Source organism: Mastigoproctus giganteus, chromosome 1, assembly GCF_048544385.1.
Source record: "Mastigoproctus giganteus isolate SK-2022 chromosome 1, ASM4854438v1, whole genome shotgun sequence".
NCBI classification, from domain to species: Eukaryota; Metazoa; Arthropoda; class Arachnida; order Uropygi; family Thelyphonidae; genus Mastigoproctus; species Mastigoproctus giganteus.
Genome location: NC_143575.1, coordinates 97,277,567 through 97,298,949, shown reverse-complemented (window position 1 = coordinate 97,298,949; position 21,383 = coordinate 97,277,567). Strand labels below are relative to the sequence as shown.

Below are 21,383 nucleotides of genomic sequence, written 5' to 3'. Positions count from 1 at the left end.
TCGCTCAGGAAGTGTGATAATGTTTGTTCTCTGTTCAAACTACTACATACTGATACGTGCAACATGAAAACATCGCACTTTGATGGAGAGCGAACATACGACTACATTTCTACTTCCACAAAATAGCTGAGACTGCATTCCCAACCGGTTCAATCACTGATTATATCCGTAAATGGCCCTGCAATACATAGGCATGAAAGTACGTAGAGGCATCGGGTCTTTCGGCGACGGCTTTAAAAGTTCCGCAACTTTTTGAATCTACTACATAAAACTGTGATCGGCAAACATGCTTTCAAATATACGGATCCAAATAAAGTAGCCGTCAAAGTACATATAATTAAATGTTTTTCGCTGCACGTATCACACATATATATTTAAACATTAAAATATGACATTCTCAGAGAATGGGGTATGTCACATTTTTTCTTTATAATGAACCAAATAACGACATGGCATGCTGTTTCCTTTATACTCAGACTTTCAGAATCGATTCGGGGCCCGAAAACAATGAAAAAAGTTTAAAAAATGTATGGAGCTATGGCTGTGGAGTTTTTAGTGTTAAAAATTATTGAATAATTAATAAGAATAAGCAGCACACCTAGTAAAGCGTTTATTCATACTAGATACAAGTTTGCTTATTCTCATTTTTTATCACTGAAAAGTCTATAAACATTTTATGAACTTCATACACCCACCGTTCCGTAACTTTTCAGAATCAGACACATGAACGTTTTTTTTTTTTTTTTTTTTTTTTCGTGTTCTGAACGCATAGCCCACACGTTCTAAACCCTCTATAGCTTCTGTTCAAGAATTTTGTTTTACGTTAAGTGTTAATTTATACTCATATCTACCACGTTGTAATGGAGCTACGGCTGGAACAAACGCATCCATTTACCTCACTTCATTAAGGTGTGGCAAATACAAAGTTTATGGTACACGTAAAGATTGTAATAAATAACAATTCATACTAAATGTCCATTTTCTGTTTTATTATCAGTTCGCCAAGGTCGAGACTTAATTTCCTCTGATTTAAACAGACATAGGATTTACTCTTCAGTCCACATTATTTTCATTTGCTTATACCTTATCCGTATACAGCGAAAACATGATTATCCATGCCGTGATCAATAAAACATTTGATTATTAATACTGTGTTTTGCCTTGAAACTGTCATTATTTTATTTTATTTTTTTGAAGCTAGTGAACAGCTGAATGTCAGCTTGCTTGCCGTAAAGGCTAAACAATAGGGTTGCAATATTTATTATTTAGAAAATAAATATACCGTGTACACCTCCGTGAACTTCTCCCTACTCTTCGCTCCAGTATGTCCTTCTGTCCAGGATACCCAAGGAAAACTTCTGCGGTCTCGTGGAGTTTTTGCCACACCGGGTGAACACGGTTGTCACTGCATAAGGCGGTCCACCCAATATTAGGCAGATGGTCATAATTTTTTGGCCTATGAGTGCACGTCATGCAAGTTAATTTTATCTTCTGTTCTAACTTTAAAAAATGCAAAATTAAGTTATATACAGAGATAAATTTCTCTTATAGGTAAGTGTATATACAGTATTCTATTTACAAATCATTCATTTTCTCAAAACAAATTGATTAATTTCTCTTGTGATTTTATATACCTGCGTTGTTTACAAACTGAGAATTTCCTCTAAATATTCTGTAATTTTTGATTAGCCAGCATTCAGCTCTCTGTCTGTGTAACACGTATAATCAGTTCCCATAATCAAAATTATGGGTATTTTAGCCTAAGCAATGAAATTGATTTATTTTTTTGTATTTCTCAAGAAATGTCCTGCGCAGTCCGCAATTTAAGGAAATAAATATCATCCCGAGTTAACTGATTATACAGTTTCCTAACTGAAAACTATTATACCAATTTAATTTGCGACAACTACGTTAGGTGTTTTTTTCTACATTTAAGTGCAGGATACTTCTCCGAGTCGAAAATTCATGGGGCAGTAAATAATAGCAAAGAATTTCTGAAGGATTTTAAGCTATATCATCTATATATTTTTTTAAAGATATTTCCGCAAATGCAGATGAAATTATTTGTGATCAATTTATAAAATGTGCATTTAATTTTGCATCTTAATCAGAACGGAATGCTGTTTTTTGTTGAAGGCATGACAGTGACAGCTAATTTCGATTAAAATATGTCACATGAGAAATTATTTCGATCCTTATATTATTGTCGTCTGGGTAAAGCAAGGCTAGCTGGTAATATCACAACATACATGGTAGACACTACCTGTACACTCTGCCCAATTCAAGAAGACGATGAACATATAATATAATCTGGCATGCTAAAAATAAAGACGATCCTGCAATGTGAGCTGAAAGTGCCATATGATAGTGGCCGACTGTTGTTGCTATCACTGGATTTCAACTTCCGTTCTCTGCATCGCTGTTGGTATTCTGAGTCCAATTTTAAAAGAAAAGTGTACTTGCTTACACAATACAATATTATTAAATATAAATAATTAAAATAATAAAATCGTTCAGAGTTAGAAGCAGATCAGTCATGTAACTACGCTCTCGTTTATATTGCAAGAGGAACAGGGAGGAGAGAACCAAAAAGGGGTTCAGAGAAAGTTAGATAAATTTTTGAACTTTTGACTAAGTTGCTATTTTCATTCCATTAGCAGCATCCAGAATTACAAAAATCAAAACGTAACTGTTTTCCTGCGGATTCGGTTCTAACAAGCTGCCTGCGTCACATACTTCCTTCGTACACTGATACTAGTTAATCGAGTTTTGGCGAGGATTTGAAAGTCCTTCTCAGGAAACTAGGAATTTTCATCCAGAAAAAAGATGAACCAAACACTGAAGAATACACAATCTGCAGACACTACATATTGATGTTTCATGTCCATAGTTGACTCGGCGAAAATGCTAAATCAACCAACAAAATCAAAACAGCTAGCTTGTTTTGTTGGTTGAGAGGATTTACGTTACATAATTTTTCGACCGGAAAAATATGTAGCCTCGTTTCCTAGTGATAATTTTTATTTCAGATATTTCGATCCCAGGAAATTACGAATAATCATCAACAAATATGAGTCTGATGTAGCATAAATTTATTGCTGTCAATTTTCCTTCTACGAGTACTTTAATTTTTACAGAATTTTGTATTGTTCAGTTTAGTTAAGTAAGATTTTGTAGCTCAATTAGTTATTTAGTAGTTTACTTAATTATATAATATGAACCAATATTTTAAGCCAAAGGCCCCGTCTTTCATAGTTTCACCATTTTATTTGAATCCAAAACATATCTGGAATTCAATACAACCATGTTTCGAATACTAAAGGAATATAACCATTTTTACAACTATCAGCGATAGTCATAAAAATGGCTATATTCCTACAGCATTAATTCGAAGTTCGTTAAAAGTTTATTTCTTTATTGATTTACTACCTACTACTTGAAGGATTCATAAATTTGGCTTAGTCGCAAAGTTATGAATAATAATGTTCACATATATCAAGTTCAACCACGAACGTTTGTATTATTACGTAGCTCAAAAGGATGATCATCCGAAAACACTAATCTTGCTGTTACAGCAGGAATATTAGCAATTTAAAAATGAAACCAATAAGAATTTCTGTTGTAAAAAATTCTTTATGAAATGTATTTGTTCTCTAGCTTTAAATAATTGTTTTTGTTAGTTTAGTAGCAATTACATTATTATCAAATTATATTTGAGAAATTAAAGCAAAAGAGCAGAAAAATTGTATCATATCAAATGTCTCAAATCTTAGAATAATTCGTAAGATTTGATGAAGCGCAGAACAGCACTGTCAATTTACAGTTGTCATTGTACTGTTTCTGTTCGGGTCACGGGTGTAATGATCTCTGCACTTAACAGTGTAGAAGCACTGCCCCATTCTCACAATTATAATGACTAGCCAATTTCGCGATAATTACAATTAAAATATCAATTTTCATAAATATCATAAAACAGGAGAACAATGGGACAACTCACATAAGATGATTTTTTCAAAAAAGGATTTTTGGCGGTTGAGGGTTTCATATTAAATGATCCTAAACAGACTGGTCATCCTGTGTAGTAAAAAATTCTTTTTCTTTCTGTGTTTTTTAAGAAACTCAATTCAGCAAAGACAATATTAGGGCGTATTTATTGAAAACATAGGGCTGCATCGCCATCACACACACACACACACACACACACACACACACACACACACACACACACACACACACACACACACACACACACACACACACACACACACACACACACACACACACACACACACACACACACACCTCTCTCTCTCTGAAAATCAGTACATGTGTTCACTGTGTTCAATAACAAATATACAGCAGGTCCTTATAGCTTGCACGGAACCTATTTACGGGAATGACGCATGAACATCTTTACACAAAGGCTTTTCAGAAAGCTGAAAAATTAAGGTCATGCTGAGCATATATCTTATGAAAAGTTGCGGGTTCTACCTCTTCCTTCAAGTAGCATCGTGGTACATCCAGAGTCTTTCGCAAGCCTAACTTCTCTACCAATTTCAGAGCTTCTTCGTTGCAGTCGAACACCATCATGGCCAGTCCGCGGTGCTGGGCAAGGGGATAGGCTTGAATCAAATAAAACAAAAGCAATTCAGCGATGTTTTTGTTGTCGGCATACAGAGGACCCAGTAAAGCTGAATCTTGTACGTTCTCTTTCATGATACCAAAGCCACATATTTGACCATTGCTGACGGCCGCCATCGATACTGCTCCTTTCTCTTTAACGGACAGGGGAATCACTTTTCCCCGCTCGTACCCGTGGACATCGTTATCATATTCCACAACCTTGTTGAGTAAATCTTCTTCGATTATCACTATCTCCACAGCAGGGATCTCTGTAACTAAACTGTCCCACTGGATTTTGGAGGATGAGTGAGGAATGGACTTCCAACTGCTTACAATGGAAAACCCGGCTCTATCTCTGTAGGTGCGGAGGCGGTCAGGAACTGCGTTTAGCCCTGCATTTCTTTCCCCGACACGTTCCATAACAGCCTTCCAAATTTTTATGCCAACTCCACAACACCGGTACTTAGCTTTCACAGCATACATTCCCAGAAATATAAGGCTGGCATTCTGGAGGATTCCTGCGCAGACCCCTAGAATTTCACCTAGAAGGAAAAAGGAATATTATTATTATTTCTTTTATAAGATTAATTTAAATAAACTACCCTATTAAAAATCTACCCAACATCAACGTGTTTTAGAAAAACACGTGTTTTGATAAACAAATTAATTAGGTGTAGTCCCACTTTTTTTGTCCCGAGCCAACAAGGATCCACTATGGAAAACTTTCGACCAGTTCCTTGATGCAGACAGAATTTTGAATCTATTTCTCCTTCAGTACAATCGTCAGTTCAGCTGACTCATTACTGCTGGTTTGTAAGACCTCTGCAATTGTCGGCACACTTTTAAACTTGTTCCTGGTTTACACACACACACACACACACACACATCTTGTTCGCACTGTTCACTAATATGAAAGGGGCGGTCTGAATGATATTGGTAGGGTAGTGTATATAATAAAAAATGGCAAAAGAGCATTCGTTAAATTAAAAAAAGAATGGAAATTATCTGCCTTTTGCATATCCTTTATTGTGGATAGGTAAAGGTGATAAAATGGATGGTAAAGGATGTTATTATTACGTATACTATAATAATGTATACAATGTAATAATTAATATGTATGCTATTAATAATTAAGTAATAATTTCTATACTGATATGAATAGAAGTAAAAAAAAATATGTTACATATAAAGTAAAACCTTTCGCGGAAAGTAGGCCAAAGAGAAACACAAAAATGATTTAGGAAGAGATGCTTAATGACGAGCATCGAAATTTCAGTTTATAGGGTTCAGCAGTAAAGTTTGTTGTTTGGTTTTTAGGAGCATTAGCAACTAAGGCCATATTGCTCCGGGATATGCGGTGGTCATTCCCTGACCTTTCCGCATCCTCCATATTTGGTGGCGACAGGCTCGAACCCCGGTCTAATCAAGAAGCGTGTGCTATGCACTGCTGCTCCTTCCCACCTGGCTACGGAGGCGCCAGCAGTAAAGTAAAATGAAATTGAAGTAGCTTCTAAAGAGGCTACCAAAAAAGAGACCTTGTAAATTTTGGATTGATCAAGCTATAGTACTTAAGTTCAAACGGTTTTAAGTGTATCATGTCGGTATAAGTGTGTACTTACCGGCCCACCTACATGTGCAGGCGCAATATGGCCATAGTGTCCCTTGTACTAAAAAAAAAAAAAAAAAAAAACCACACATTCCAACAACAATATGTTGTTCACCCTGCACCCATCGCTGAGATCGGGTAACCCCCAAATGACGAAGCTTTTAATAATTCCTCCAGTATTCGACCGGATTCGAACCCAGACTTCCCCGAATTAATGAAAAATGGTGGAAACGTTATACTGTCACGGTAGACTACATTTTTGAAAGAATTCGTTTGGAAAATTGTTACTAAGAATTTTGAACATACAAAGTAATTATAATTAAACTGTTTTACTTTGAAGGCCAGTAGACAAAAAATCGATAGATCACACAAAGCTCAAATTTAGAATGAACAATCGTGACACAACTGAACTTATTTTTGGGTTTAATAACTCGGAAAACCACATAAGAATCACGCTTTGTTGGTCAAGCTCAAGTTCACTTACTAAAACAAGAACTCATTGGCTACTCTTCTTGAAAACTGTCGACAGAAAAGATTAAAATGTGGATCTCTTTCAAGAAATGGGCTATGCAACATGAATGACAGAGAGGAGATGACTTGTTTGTCCATATGCAATAGGAGGGGAAGGCAACTATTTCTATGACCTTGTTAACTAGTAGAACAGCGGTTGCTATACAACTGAACCTTTCATGGTCAACTGCTATACAATATCCTGAAAATCGTGCTTTACGTACCAATCAAATGGCAATCGAGGTTCAAGCTAAAGAATAATTTTTTTAACTTGATTAAAGAGGTCTGTGCGCTCTGGATTCATTATTATAAAAACTAGTTTTGATAATAATGAATCCAGAGCGCACAGGCCTCTGGATCCGTTTTTATTAACGGTGCAATACTAAGTTTGTTTATTGAAAGGTTTTAATCCCTGATGCGACTAAGACCATATTGCGCGATATATATACACTGGTGTTCAAAGAAAATTTCACATTTCTAATCCTTTTTTGCGATGGCCTCCGAATTCCTTGCCCTAGGGTATTGGGTACTTAGATGGTTGAACAATAAACTTCGTTTTTCCCGTACAATATCCAGGCAACAGCTTTATAAAAACTTAAAAACAAAGCCTCAGCTACAGATGATCAACGAGTCTGAAGTCATGCGTCTTGCAAAGTTAATCACTTCTGCAACCAATTCACCAAACCTAGCCAACATAATAGTTCCCACCAACAGAGAAAACTCAAAAACCAACAACAATTCAAATCCAAACTCTCGAGACTAAAACAAATGGACAGGATGTTCCCCAATGCATCCCTTCACCTCATAAATTATCACAACATTAATTGTAAGAGGTTGCTCAACTCTGAAGCCTACAGGAGTCTCATTTCCAAACAAATTATGAGAAATACAAACAGCTGCCTGCCTGCAACCCAGTAACTACATCCGAGAGCCAAATGTGATGTTCTGCAATATATATTTTTGATCATTATAATTCATATTCGTTGTTAATGTATATGCAGAATATCCTATGTATTTGTTTATATATATATTTGTCTCCTTTGTACTGAATTTATGCCCCTAGTCTAGTGCTGTGATGGGCTTGCTGTAGTTGCAATAAATAAAAATTTATTTATTATTTATTAATCATTAGCATCACAAACAGATATATAAATAAAAGATATTTATTAATAGTTAAGGCAAAGCTAAGTAATATTTGACAGGTGCTCTCAAAATATTCCAAAATGAGCATTTGCAACCTTTATACAACAGTTTTGGTAAACACGACAATTATGGATGAAATGTTATCAGAAGCCCTCAATTTGCTCCAGTTTCTCATTTTAAATGGAAAACAAAATGAAAAGTAGTTCACCAGGTGCAAACTAATATTTTGTGGAACCGCCTCTGCCTCTGATGACAGCAGCACACCGTCGAGGCATTGACAAGATCAATTTCTGAAGATAATCAACTGATAGTTCGTGGTTCCAAACACGAATTATGGCTTCCTGAAGTTGAAGAATGGTGTTTGGTTTCTTTCTGGCATCTACAGATTCCACAGGATGCCAACAGTTCTCTATAGGATTCAGGTCCGCGCTGTTTCCTGACCAGTTAAGAGTTGTAATGGACCGTTCTTCCAACCATTTTTTCACCTGTAACAAATGTAAACACATTAATGTCAAACCTTTAATGCAGAAATGAAGCTATAGTAACTACAGAAGTGCCTGTTTACAATTTTCGGCCGATGAAAAGGAGCAAAGTCGTCCTGAAAGATGCAGTTACTTGGCGGGTTGAAATGGTCTCTAATGGTTGGAAGCAATTTGCCTTCCAATATAGCCAGGTATCCATTGGCATTTACGGAACATTTTATAAACCGCAGGTGGCCTACTCAGCGATACGAGATGCACCCCCATATCATTTGGCCGGTAGGGAATTTCACTGTATACACCATACAGTCTGGATGGTATTCTTCACCACGTCTAAGGCGAATCGTTTGTCTCCCATCAGAGCCATGCAGGTTGAATTTCTTCTCATCCGAGAAAATAACTGACTTCCACTGCTCGGGGTCCATTTGACATGCTCCTTATACCAAATTAATCTGGCCTTTTTCATTTTTTGTGTTAGGAAGGGGCTTCTTTTTAGAGCTACAAGTCCATTTTTGAAGAGGTTTCTTCTGATTGTTACTACATTTGCTACCACTCCTGTATGTTCTTCCCATTCTCTTTTCGGCTTAGACGAAGAAGCTTTACAGTTTTCAAGGCATAAGCGCTTCAAAACGCGGTCCTGTTTTGGCGTAGAGACTCATTTGCATCCGGTTCCTCTTTTTCCTATCAGTAAAATCAGTATTCTTGAGTTTGGAAAGAAATCTACTTACTGTCGACTGAATACAAGACACTCTATAAGCAATATGACGGGAAGAACATCCTTCCTCGCGTAAAGCAACAATAGCACTCTTTCTTCGTGGCGTCAATTGCGCGTAACTCGCCATCCTCACACAATCAAATATAACTGCAACTCTTGCAGAGCGTGCTTGTATAGCTGAAATGTCACAGCTGATGCAATATTAAGTCATCACCTATGCGTGTCAATCTTATCTGATGCAACCTGTAAGAAATATTGCCATATACTTACGTTATTCGGACATTTACAATTTTAAGGGTGATACACTTTCTTTGAACACCAGTGTATTGTCTGTAAATTGCATGTATTCTGTGGTCGGGTTTCTGTTTTGCTATATCAAAACTCCTGTTACCGGGAGAAAAAACAATACTACTGGAGCCTGAGACCGACTAATTCAGTCCATAAAAATTCCTCATGGTATCGACGGGATTCGAACTCAGGTCTTTTTCACAAGACGTGGGAAGGAGAGTGATTCTACCAACTATGCTACCCACGAGGGGAGCAGCAGTAGGATATCTCCTACTTCTAAATCAACTAACTACAACTCCCACTTTAGGCAAGTTAGTTAATGTAGGCAATGAGTTACATTTCAGGTGCGTTATAAAATAGTAATTAATTCATGATTTATTTAAAAATGAGAAAAAAGCAACACATTTTATACAAACTGAAAGCATTTCGTTTCTGCATAGAATTTCATGAAATTTAGAGCACAAACGAAATGAAACTGGTTTAACAAACTGTTCTAAAAGAGTGAAATATAAAATTTTATGAATCCATCCATCAGGAGTCGAGTTATTACATGCAGACGGACAGTCATTGCGAAGACAATAAGCATATTATTGTCTCAGTATTATCTTAGTGTACTCACATTATCTAATATTATCTTAGTGTACTCACATACACTAACGCGGCTAAAATAATTAAAATACTTTCTGTACTAGTGAAATCTAATAGACTGGACGAGTGCAATATTTCTAAACAAGACGGCAAACTATAAGTCATCATTTACCGAATGTCATTTGCATTTTAGGGGGGTTAGCATACACGCGTAAAGCATTTATGCTAACGCGCAAGGAATTGCATCAAAAAACAGAAAAAGTCCGCTTCCTTGCATCATTAGCATAAATTCTAACGCGTATTTATGCTAATGATTCAAGGAAGCGAACTTTTTCTGCATATAGAAACAAGGAGAAAAAAAATCTCCATCACTCAAACCTTACCAGTCGCTGAAAAGTGGGTATCCAGTCTCGCTTTCAATTTTACCAAGCTCTTTTCTTTTTCCACTGTGGTGCGAAATTTATTCCAATAATTTACAATACGCTACCAGAAAGGAAACTTCATGAGATCCGGCTTTCTGTTATTCCCCAAAATTTTGGATTTGTGATCCCCGATTCTATTGTCTTCTACCAGTGAAAATATATACCCCTCATTCATTCTAATTATATAATTGTAATAAAGTGTAATAATATAGTTGTGATAATAAATTGTAATAAATTGTATAGTTGTGTTAATAAATAATAAATTGTAATAAATTATAATTGTATAAGTTCCTAATTCGCTTCAGCAACTTATACACTTCTATCAAGTACTCCTTAAGATGTCTAGCTGCCTGTCCACGCAGTTCGCATCTTCTAAGATGTTCTGCATATGGACATCGAATAGTATCCCTTACCAATCTGGTTGTCCTTCTTTAAATCCTTTCTAGAAGTTCTATGTAGTTTATTCCAGAAGTCTTTCTTCAATTGTGGTTTCCAGACCTGAACACAATATTCTAAACGCAGTCTAACTCTCGACTTATATAGGAGGGCAACATCCTGTCCCTACTTATGAAGGCCTTATACTCGTATATCAAAGAAGGATATCATGTGCATTCCTACCACTTCTTTACACTGCATGGAAAATTTCTTGTCTGACTGAATTGTAGCCCTTAAGTCTTTTTCGTCCTAGACCACTTTTAACTCCTCCTTTCCTGGCATATAAGTTTCTTTTATTTAAGGTTAATGCTTCTAAATGTAAGGTTTTGCATTTGGAAGCATTAATCTGCAGGAGTCGTTTTCATTTGTGCAACCGATATAACTCATTCTGAAGCAAAATAGCCTGGTTGTTAACCATTCTTCTTACCTTTAAATCGCCAGCCAACTTTGAGTTGTCAAAGTTGGCTGGCGATGACACTATGACTCCTCATCAATGTCATTAACGAAGGTGAGAAATATAAGTGGCCAAATATTGATCCCTGAGGAACTCCCCCTTCCTACACAGTCCATCCTGAAAAATTTCCAATTATTGCTACTCTTGTTTCCTATCTTTTAGTCACCATTTACCGAATGCCATTTGCATTTTAAGGGCTAACGCCCTTAAAATGCGTAAAGCATTTATACTAACACGCAAGGAATTGCATAAAAAAAAAAGAAAGAAAAAAAAAGGAAAATGGAAAAACTCATCAATGTTATTAAAGAAGGTGAGAAATATAAGTGGACAAATATTGATCCCCGAGGAACTACCCTTCCTACATGGTCCATCCTGAAAAATGTCCATTTATTGCTACTCTGTCTCCTATCTATCTTTTAGTCAGCCTTTGATCCAATGAAAGATCTTACTATTAATCCCATCCCAATTTATTCCAGTTTATATGGCTGATGTGCAGAAATGAAAATGTTCTCTGCTCTCTGTTCGCGCATAAAGTTTCTTGCATTTTGCTCGTCTTTGTTATCAGTTTTCTAAGTACATAAATCATAACTATTTGATTATTATATTAATCACAGCAGAAACGTTAATTACGTGGCATATTTAAGGTTTTATTAAAATCAAAAAATAAAAAAGTAAACTGCATTACCAAAGCATTGACAGTATACTACGATTGTTTAATTTACTTAATCACAGAGCTTGAAATACGTGTTGCATTTCATGCAACGTTGATTATAAAATATTACAAAACATAAAGTGAAAACAAGTGCTTATATATATATTATTAATTAATCAATTGTTATCAATCCTTAACGAGATAATTAGTTACATTTTGCTTCTACTAATCCCAGAAAAATATTAATTAATTTAAGAAAAGAAATAAAAATCTAACATGCCTAAGACGTAACGCACCACATATATTAACCAGGTTTTTATTAAATTACAAAAATTAATGAATGCAGTCAATACTGAAATTATTCTAATACATCTTAAATTTAAATTTAATTAAGTGTTGTAATTAAATTATTGCAGGTATATATATTATCCCTGCAATAAAGAATATTTATTCATTTAAAAAATACATAATTTCAAAATACAATGAAGGACTCAGTGTTAAGAATAATTCTTATCAATAACATACACGCTTGCGAAATAATCAGGTTTCTGCGATGGATAATGTTTTTATGTTTATACAATGAATGGCCACTTTATTGGGTACACCTACCTAATACCGAGTAGGTCCTCTTTAGCAATCAGAACAACCCGGATTCAGCGTGACATGAACTCAACGAGATGTCGAAAACGTGCTACATGGATGCTAGTCGATACTGAATCACCTGCTTCTTAGAGTAGCCGCAAATTGAATGGTTGTGGACTTCTACTACAGACAGCTTATTCTGCTTCATCTCACAGGTGGTAAATTGGATTGTGACTTGGTGACTGGGGAGGCCGTTGCAGTAGGCTGAATTCGTATTCCTGGAACAGTCCTGTACAATTCTGGCCTTGTGACCTGGCACATTTCCTATTGGAAAAACCCATTCTCAGATACATTACAGTTATGAAGGGATGAACCCGGTCGGAAGCAATTTCCAGATAACCTGTTATATGAAATGTTGCTTCACTGCACTGATAATAGATCAAAGAGGAGAAATTTTTATCAATAGAGCAATTAATTTACGATTACATTACAATTACCATTACAACGTCACCACCATCAGTCGATCGTTGACACTTGACAGGATGGGTCTGTGGGCTCATGCTATTTTCGCCATAGTCTGGTCCTCCCATCAGCGTGAAACAGCAGGAACCGAGATTCGTCAGACCAGGAGTTTTTGTAATCTTCCATTTGCATGTACTGGTGTTCCTAATCCCACTGTAACTGTATTTTGAATTGCATCTTTGGCTGACGGGTGTGGAACCGGTTCAGTTGTCACTGCAATAAATACCGTCAGTTACACGTTACGACGAGTTGTGCGTTCTGAAGTTGTGATGAGTTGTTATTCGAATGACTGTCTGTTATGCTGAACAACTCCTGTCAGACTCCGTTACCTGCTCGCATCAATGAGGTGTTTCTGACCGCAAGTTCGTCATTAGGTGGCTGTTATATTCAGCTATTGGACCAGTTTTGACACACTATTGCAGTGATGCTATTACTGAAAAAGCGTGCGTTCCATTTCAAGAAAACTGCAGGCATACCTAATAAAATAGCCACTAAGTGTACTTCCAAATATAAAGCAACCAAGAGAAATTGGTGTTTGTTATTTCAGGATTATTAATGATGCGCACATATATATGAAGTGAGTCTCATAATCCATATGGGCAGTAAACCAGACGTACAACAGATGTTCCTGGAAACAGACCTTGGGAAGGCAAGTCGAACTTCAAGCTTATGCTACTAAAGAGTTTCATATTTAACGTATTTTACATTTAAGAGTTAAAAATCGGCAGGCGTTAAAAATGTTTTAATTTTAAGATATTAATAAAAATTCATGGATAATAATATAACAATGTTTTTAATTTTATTAATAATAATTACATATCGGTTACTGAAAGTATTGGTCTATGATGACTAAAGAAGGATATAGCCTCAGAGTTTAATTGTAAAATAAAAAATTACATTGAATCTGAAAACACCAGGTGACTTGAAACCAGATGCGTTTTCGAATTAAAGCATTTCCGAAAGTTTTTTGTATCTTAAAACCTTAACATTTCTGTTTCTAAATTCCTTAGTTTCTCAATGATATGCTATACGTCCATATTATCCCGTTTATTACGTGAGTAAAGTTCCATAATCACCCGTTCATATTTTCCACTATCCTGGAAAAACTACTGCAATTTTCAGAGGTTTGAAAATTTTTAACTCTAGTATAGAGCTAAGATGAAGCTCCGTGCAAAATTTCATTTCATTTGGTCCAGTAGAAGATAAATTAAACTGGATTAAATTTTCGTAACGCTTTTCGGTTTTTCGAAAAATTCGGTTTTCGAAACACTTTTTTCGGTTTTTCGTTATTTCAAAAATTTTTTACAAATTTTTTGGAATAACGAAAAACGGCGTTATTTTACTGGCGTTATTCCAAAAATTTTTACAAAATTTTTGGAATAACACCAGTAAAAAAGTTTTTAACGTCTTTCAAAACCCATACCTTAAACGTCTGTTTCGTTTTCAGGCTTCAGCAAGATTTGCTGCGCAATCAGTACAATTTTCTACGTCAGTTCAGCTTTTCAAAATTTGAATCAGCTAAAACTGGCGACAGTATCACCGCACATGACGGTATCACGCAAATATGCCGCCAAAATCTCTATTAAACAACCGTGCAAATCAAGAAGAAACTTGCGGTATCTCCTTGAATTCAATTTCACAGGGAGAACTAAGCATGACGTCACATTCAATTTCTTTTAGTTCGTGTTTAAAGGCTTCATTTCCTTTGTGGCTTCTTTTAATTGCTTCCACTCGTTTAATAGAGTGTGCCATCTTCATTCAAGGAATGATTTCATAAACATGTATCTGGCAGTGGATATTCATTCCCACCCCACCTCCTCTCCATTTTAAGTGTCATTAGAATTCCAGCTAAGAAAATATATTTATTAACTAAGCCCACACGTTGTTACCAGAAAGAATTACAGTGAGCACATGTTTCGCAGATGTACCTGAATATGCTGCGGTATAGACTACACGTAATGGATCGATTAAATAAATATCGGAATAAAAATAAAACGAGGTATAATGAATGTCGTATATCGTTTCGGGTTTTTATATATTTTATACGTGTATCATAATGGTGTGGACTCAGTACAGAATTTTTGAACGAATCTAATTCCAATAAATAAAGATAGAAATTTAAATAATCTAAGTGATGAATCCACAAATAAAGGAATTCTAAATTTTACGCATATTGCAAGTATGCGTAAAATTTACATTTCCAATTTTTATAAAATAACAGAAACGCCTTAATTTATTATAATAGCAACTAAGGGACTTCGCCACCTGCTCGCTTCTTTTGATAAAATAAAATGCAGAAGCTTTCGACTCTGTGTGTGTCTCTTCCTCAGCTATGAATACATAAATACGTTACTATATCTAAATAATATCGGTGTAGATACACCATAGACAACTCTTAAAAAAAAACTACGATCGTAGTGTGAAAGGCATCTTTTCATCTGTATCTCATATTATGCTCATCCTTCACAACGAGTTACCATGTATTGCACTACCTCGAATAAGTAATGCTTCACTAATAGAGAAGACTATTGTCACTTATTCTCGGTGGGCACCATCACCCAGACGGAACTTTTTCAAAGCTAGTTGGCTTTTCATCAGTGGGTGCCTTTCACACTACGATCGTAGTTTTCCTTAAAGTGTTGCCTACGGTGCATCTACACCGATATTATATAGATATAGAATCTTAAAATATTATACCTTGTTGAATTTAGTTTATTTAAGGGATGTCCGTTTAGGAATTATTTTTAGAGTATGAACGGAGCGAAGTGAATCCTTCTCTAGATCAGTTCACCGGCAATTGAGAAAGATAGAATCTCGTGGACCTCCAAAGAGGTAGGATTGTCGGTGCGTATTTAGTAGGTGTTACAGCACAGACGACGACCTACGCTTGTCAGATATTGTGCTCATATCTTTACCGAATGGGAAAAGGGTCACAAAACACCAGTAAACAGTCGCCACTGCGCAGAAATCGCAAGATCTAGATAACGGGGCAATGTACTCGATGTCTGGGATGGATTATCAAGTGTAGTCACAACATCACAGGGGCATCAACACTCACACCTTGCAAAGAAGTCCACTACGGGAACAGGAGAATTTCAAGATGCCGATGATCATGGACACCAACCGAAAAATACGGCTGCGTTCATGCTAGGTCTGCAAAAATGGACTCTGGAGGACTGGAACAGAAGCAAATTACGCGATCCGATGAGTCCCAATTTATGCTTTTCAGCACGGATGGAAGAGTGCATATATGTATATAGGAAACCACGAGGCACCGGAAACATCCTGTTCTCTATCAGGTTGTGGAGGAGATGTAATATCATATCCTGTTCTCACTCAAGGGCATCGTGAACGCCGGCGCATATTCATATATCGTTATGGATCAAGTAATGTTCCATGTTTGCCACCGGGGTACTTTCAAGGTGAAAATGCAATCAGCCTCTGCTCCAAATGTGTGAAAGAGCGATCAGAGGAACTCAATGGCAAGACTTCAAGTCCTGCCATCGAGTTAGTTAAGGTTGTGAAGGGTCAGTGTATCTTGCCTGTAAGTTGCACATATTGTATGGTGGGTTTTCCTGCTTTGCGGGATGAAACCACTACACTTCCGGGAGTAGCAAACGATGTAACCCTCTTCCGGTAGTATCCTAGGTAGACACAACATCAGAAATGTCCAAATGGCTCCACTGTAGTAACTGCAAACTTTAATTCCAAATATACGGTGTTGGAGCAAACTAGAAACTTTTCTAGCAATGTTACTTGTGCGTGATGTGCAGAAACAAAATAAAATTTTTAAATGTTTCCTACATTCGATCTGAGCGAGCAAGTACTAATAAATAAATAATCTTTATTCCTATCACGTCAAGATCTCATGGGTTTACAAAGTAAATGGATATTTCATTAAAAAAAAAATGGTATATGTACTAAATAATCCATAAGAAAAACAAAATAACATATCCTGTAATGAAAGGAAGGTACAACATAACAAGTACTGTGGCAGATGCATCTAGTCCAGCTCGAGATTATGGTGGGTTGTCCATCCATAGCTAGAAGTGCTGAAGCCAGACGCAAAGTGGCAAGAACTGAATGGCTCAGTTCACACAGTTGTGATCACGAGCCAGCTGAGGAGCTTGTCGTGAGAAGCACGTGGCACCTATACGCCTCGATCATGGAAAATAATGGAGGTTACCATCGAGTTTTTTGGATTCTGTCAAGCATCTGATTTAGTAAGAAACGGTCCGACAAGGTAAGCCTGATAAGAATGCAATTACCGTTGGAATTGATCTTAGACGTGAAGGAGATGGGGGATTCATATGAACATATGTCCCATACATTGGGTTACGATATAATTCCGGTGACCATTTTAGCAGTGTATACAAGTTTTCTGTCTTCAACCAGGTTTGATAGCCTCCTTATTCCCAGTTCTTGTGCCATTGTTGTTGTCCGTTGAAGAGGGAGATTTAATTTGTGGGTGGCCCATTTTACCAACCAGTATTCCTCGGCATAAATGCGCTTCACATTAATGCAGACAATCGATGCCCAGATGCCCTGTACAGGATTCCAGCATAGAGGAAGGTGGTTATGTATTTAGAATCTCTGCCAAAGTTCTGCTAATCCACACTTTGTCTTCCATCATTACTGGTGACGAATCTTTGGTGTATGGCTGTGACATGGAAACAAAGACCTTGTCATCTCAATGGAAGACGTCGCTTTCTTCTAGTCCCAAAAATTCAAGACAACGATCAAACGTGAAGACATGCTTTGTATTTTTTGGCTCACATGGCATTGCTCATTGTGAATTTTACCTGCTTGATCAAGCAATGAACCAGGAACAAAACAGTTCTACGAATTTCGCAATACTGTTCTGAGAAAATTTCCGGAAAAGTGAGCTTTAAGGAAGCGGCGTTTACATCATAATAATGGCCCTGCACAATCGGCGCTTTCCATTCAAGAATATGGTGTGACGCACTCCATCTCTGTGATTCTTCATCGGCCACACTTACCAGATTTAGCTCCCTGTGATTCCCCCCAAGATTAAAGTCCTCCCCCTTAAGGTCACATTTTTGCAACGACTGAGGAAATTATTCAGAATGCAACAGGAGCTATTACCTGTCAATATGCTTCTAGAAGTAGCAAAAGCATTAGAATCAGTGTATACTGTATCAAGGAGACTATTTCGAAGGGGATCCATCCGAATAGGTAAGTTCCATCATTTCTCAAATATTAATTCTAATCCCAAACTTTTGATCACACCACGTGCTGTATATATACTGTACTATATCGTTCATTCGTTAGTGACGATCTCTCATTATAATTTACGAAGGTCACATCTATTATTGTAATGCTTCCTAAAGACATTTCATCCAGAAATTTTAATGATTTACTAAATTTCAAGATACTTTGAAAGCTAAATCTAATTCTGCACGTAATTCACATACGTGATTTCAGAATGTTTCGCACTTCCTGCTTGGAAGTGTGAAACATTCATTTGGGACTTGACATTTGAATTAGTGGCTAGAAAGATTCAATAATATACTGCGAGAATCTCATTTACTAGAAATGTAAACTTTTTCATTTCAATTATTATATGGGATTTTAAACTTAAATTTAGCGTTAAAAGCGCATTAAATATTCTCAATTAAAGCAAACCTCAAGTGTTTGCTTTATTTTTGGTATTAGTGATAACGTCTGACATGTGGCACACAAGAGTAACGGAAAGAGCTCTGCTAATTCAGTCTGACGATGCCGAAATGCCCTGCATCATAGTAAACAACATTGAGATTTTGACATGGTACAATATACTAGAATATGATACATTCTTCCCTACTATTAAAAATGTTTACCTGTCTTCTTAGAAGAAAGCTATGTGTAATAGTGACCTAGTCAATGATGTGATGAATATTATTTTAGAAGATGAAAAAAAAAAAAAAAATAGTGTGTCGTTAATCTTAAAGTGCTGTAATGCCACAGAAAGATATAAAAAAGAATGAGGGGTTATAAACCTCAAGACCTTCTACACCTTCATCTGAACTGATCATAACCCAAGCAGCTGTCAATTGTTAGAGCAAACACTTACCATCATCTGTTGACGCTACGAAGAAGCCTTCGGGGTCAACATCAAACCAGGTTTCAACAGAGTGAACACCTTCGGTAAGGCCAGTTTCCTTCCACACTTCCACAACCTGCGGTATGTCCTCGCGCACCATTTTCCTCACAACGTACGGAGGCACAGTTGTCTTCGCCATGTCAACGCAGATACTGGAACGCAGCTTCGTGTAAGGCGGCTGTGCGACCAACAGCGGCGTGGAGAGATGAGAAGCAGCGACAGCTGACAAGTAATGAGAGAGAGAGAGAGAGAGAGAGAGATGCGACGAAATAAACGGGTTATTGGTGCCTCGAAGAATCTAATGATCAGCATTTTTCTCCAGCACCAAATGCAGACTACTGCCAAGTTTGACAACTGAAACTACTAGAATTCTTTATAAAAGTAGATATGTTCCCGTCTGGGAATACTTTAACACGGTACTTAATATAAGGTACATCCCTATACTCTTTCGACATGACTCTTTATTTAATAGGTTTCGGTGACGATTTTATCTTTAATTCGAAACCTACAGAAGAACTAAAGGTGTTTACAGAACTCTGCAACTCATGTTTGATTTAGGCTTCTTGGGATCCGATGCTGTACAACTTTCTGAAAGTACGATGGAAAACTGCTATTGTAGAATATGTTTAAATCTACTAGAACAGTGCTCTCTAGAGCAACGTCCGCTGCCGGTTTTGTTGCGCCCGCAGAAGTCCTAAACTTGTTAAATTCAATGATTTAATGCGTATAAATATCGTGGGACATCCGTTTCCTACTACGACGCCTCCAGTCGTTTTACAAAATTGAAATAAGCTCTCTCGGGTAAAAAAAAGGTTAGACGGCACTACACTAGAACATCTAACACTACCGAATGTAGAATCGTTTTTGTCTTTTCACATTTTACAAATTTTTCCAGACAGATTAGGTGAAGCGACCCATTTAAGACAACTGCTTTATCATTTTCACTAAAAATTAAGAGGTATCTCTTCTAGTTATTTCTAGACGGTTTTTGCTGAGAATTGATTATCTCAGCAACGAAATAGTAAGAAGCACCTATAAATAAATAAAGCTGAAAGAAGGATTTCCCTAAAACAAAAATATCAAAATTATAGATTAAGTAGTAATGATACACTCACGTCAAAAATTTTAGAAACCTTTTGCAATTAGCGTCAACGGATAATGAAATGTACTGTATGCAAAGGTTAATTGTCACATGGTATGATCACAAGTTTCTTGATATCAGATAAGTACTGTACGGCTTCCTTGGGATTCTTAGTTGATTTGATCATAAGGAAGCCAGGTGATCTTTCCGATTTTCAGAAAGGTTTTATTGTTGGAGCACGTTTAACAGGAGCTATAATTGAGGAAACAAAGAAAATCACCGGTGTGATTTTCTTTGTTTCCTCACGTAGAAAGCAAACATCTCAAACGTATACAATGAGTGGAATGTGAAAGGAGACCCGGGCTATAAATGGAAGAAAGTCGGAACTCCAAGAACGAGATTACAGGAATTGGAAGCGAATTGTGCTTCAGAATGGAATAGAAGATCCAGGGTGCAGCAAATGACTGACAAATTCAATTTAGGCAAAGAAAGACCCATTGCTTGCCAAGCGAACTGTGCGAGAGGAGTTGAATAATCTGGGATTTGGCTATACGAAAGCCACTTCTCCTTGTAAAAAATTGAAAGGTTCTACTGGAGTGGTGGTGCCAACCACAAGACTGGACTGCTGAAAGGTTGAAAAGATCATGCGATCTGATGAGTCTCGATTTAGATTTACACATTTTTGCACAAATGTGTGGGGCGAACCTCATGAAGCTATGCATGCACACTGTCTCGTGTCAACCGCTCGAGCAGATGGAGGCGGTATCATGGCATTGGTATATTCCGTTGGTACCGACAAATCCGCTCATAACGTTAGAAGGTTGTGTTACTTCTATTCAATATCCTTCTGTTGTGTCAGATCAACTTCACCCATAAATTCTTCATTTTTAACCGGATTGCGATGGAATCGTTCAAGATGACAACGCAACCATACATGTGCAAAAATTGTATCTGAAGAGTTTGTGGTACATTGCCAAGATTTCCAGCATCCATCTCTGCCGCCTAATTCTGCAGATCTCAATTTAATTGGAATGTCTGGAATATGTTGGAAAGGTCAGTTCGGCTTCGCATTCGCATGGAAGAATGGTCGAATCTGGAGTTAGAATCCCTCAGACAGCTAGTGGAATCCCTACCACGACGTGGACGGGCTGTAATTCAGACAAAAGATGGCTTTACTAAA

General features: G+C 36.9%; 1 protein-coding gene across 1 annotated transcript; it reads right to left on the bottom strand.

The window, feature by feature from the left end:
* Nucleotides 1–4,307: 4,307 nt before the first annotated feature.
* On the bottom strand, nucleotides 4,308–19,293 carry LOC150091030 (uncharacterized). The gene is made up of 2 exons (XM_090381297.1): nucleotides 19,093–19,293; nucleotides 4,308–5,165 (listed from the first exon to the last, which is right to left on the bottom strand). The coding sequence occupies exons 1-2, from the start codon at nucleotides 19,259–19,261 to the stop codon at nucleotides 4,429–4,431; spliced, it is 906 nt and encodes a 301-aa protein (XP_090237423.1). The 5' UTR covers nucleotides 19,262–19,293; the 3' UTR covers nucleotides 4,308–4,428.
* Between the last annotated feature and the right edge of the window lie 2,090 nt (nucleotides 19,294–21,383).

What these genes read in the sequence shown, in the direction of transcription:
- LOC150091030 (XM_090381297.1), bottom strand. Translation starts at nt 19,261, where the DNA reads ATGGCGAAGACAACTGTGCCTCCGTACGTTGTGAGGAAAATGGTGCGC. An exon ending in CGTAGCGTCAACAGATGATG is followed by an intron (nt 5,166 to 19,092) that starts GTAAGTGTTTGC and finishes TTTTCCTTCTAG; the next exon opens with GTGAAATTCTAGGGGTCTGC.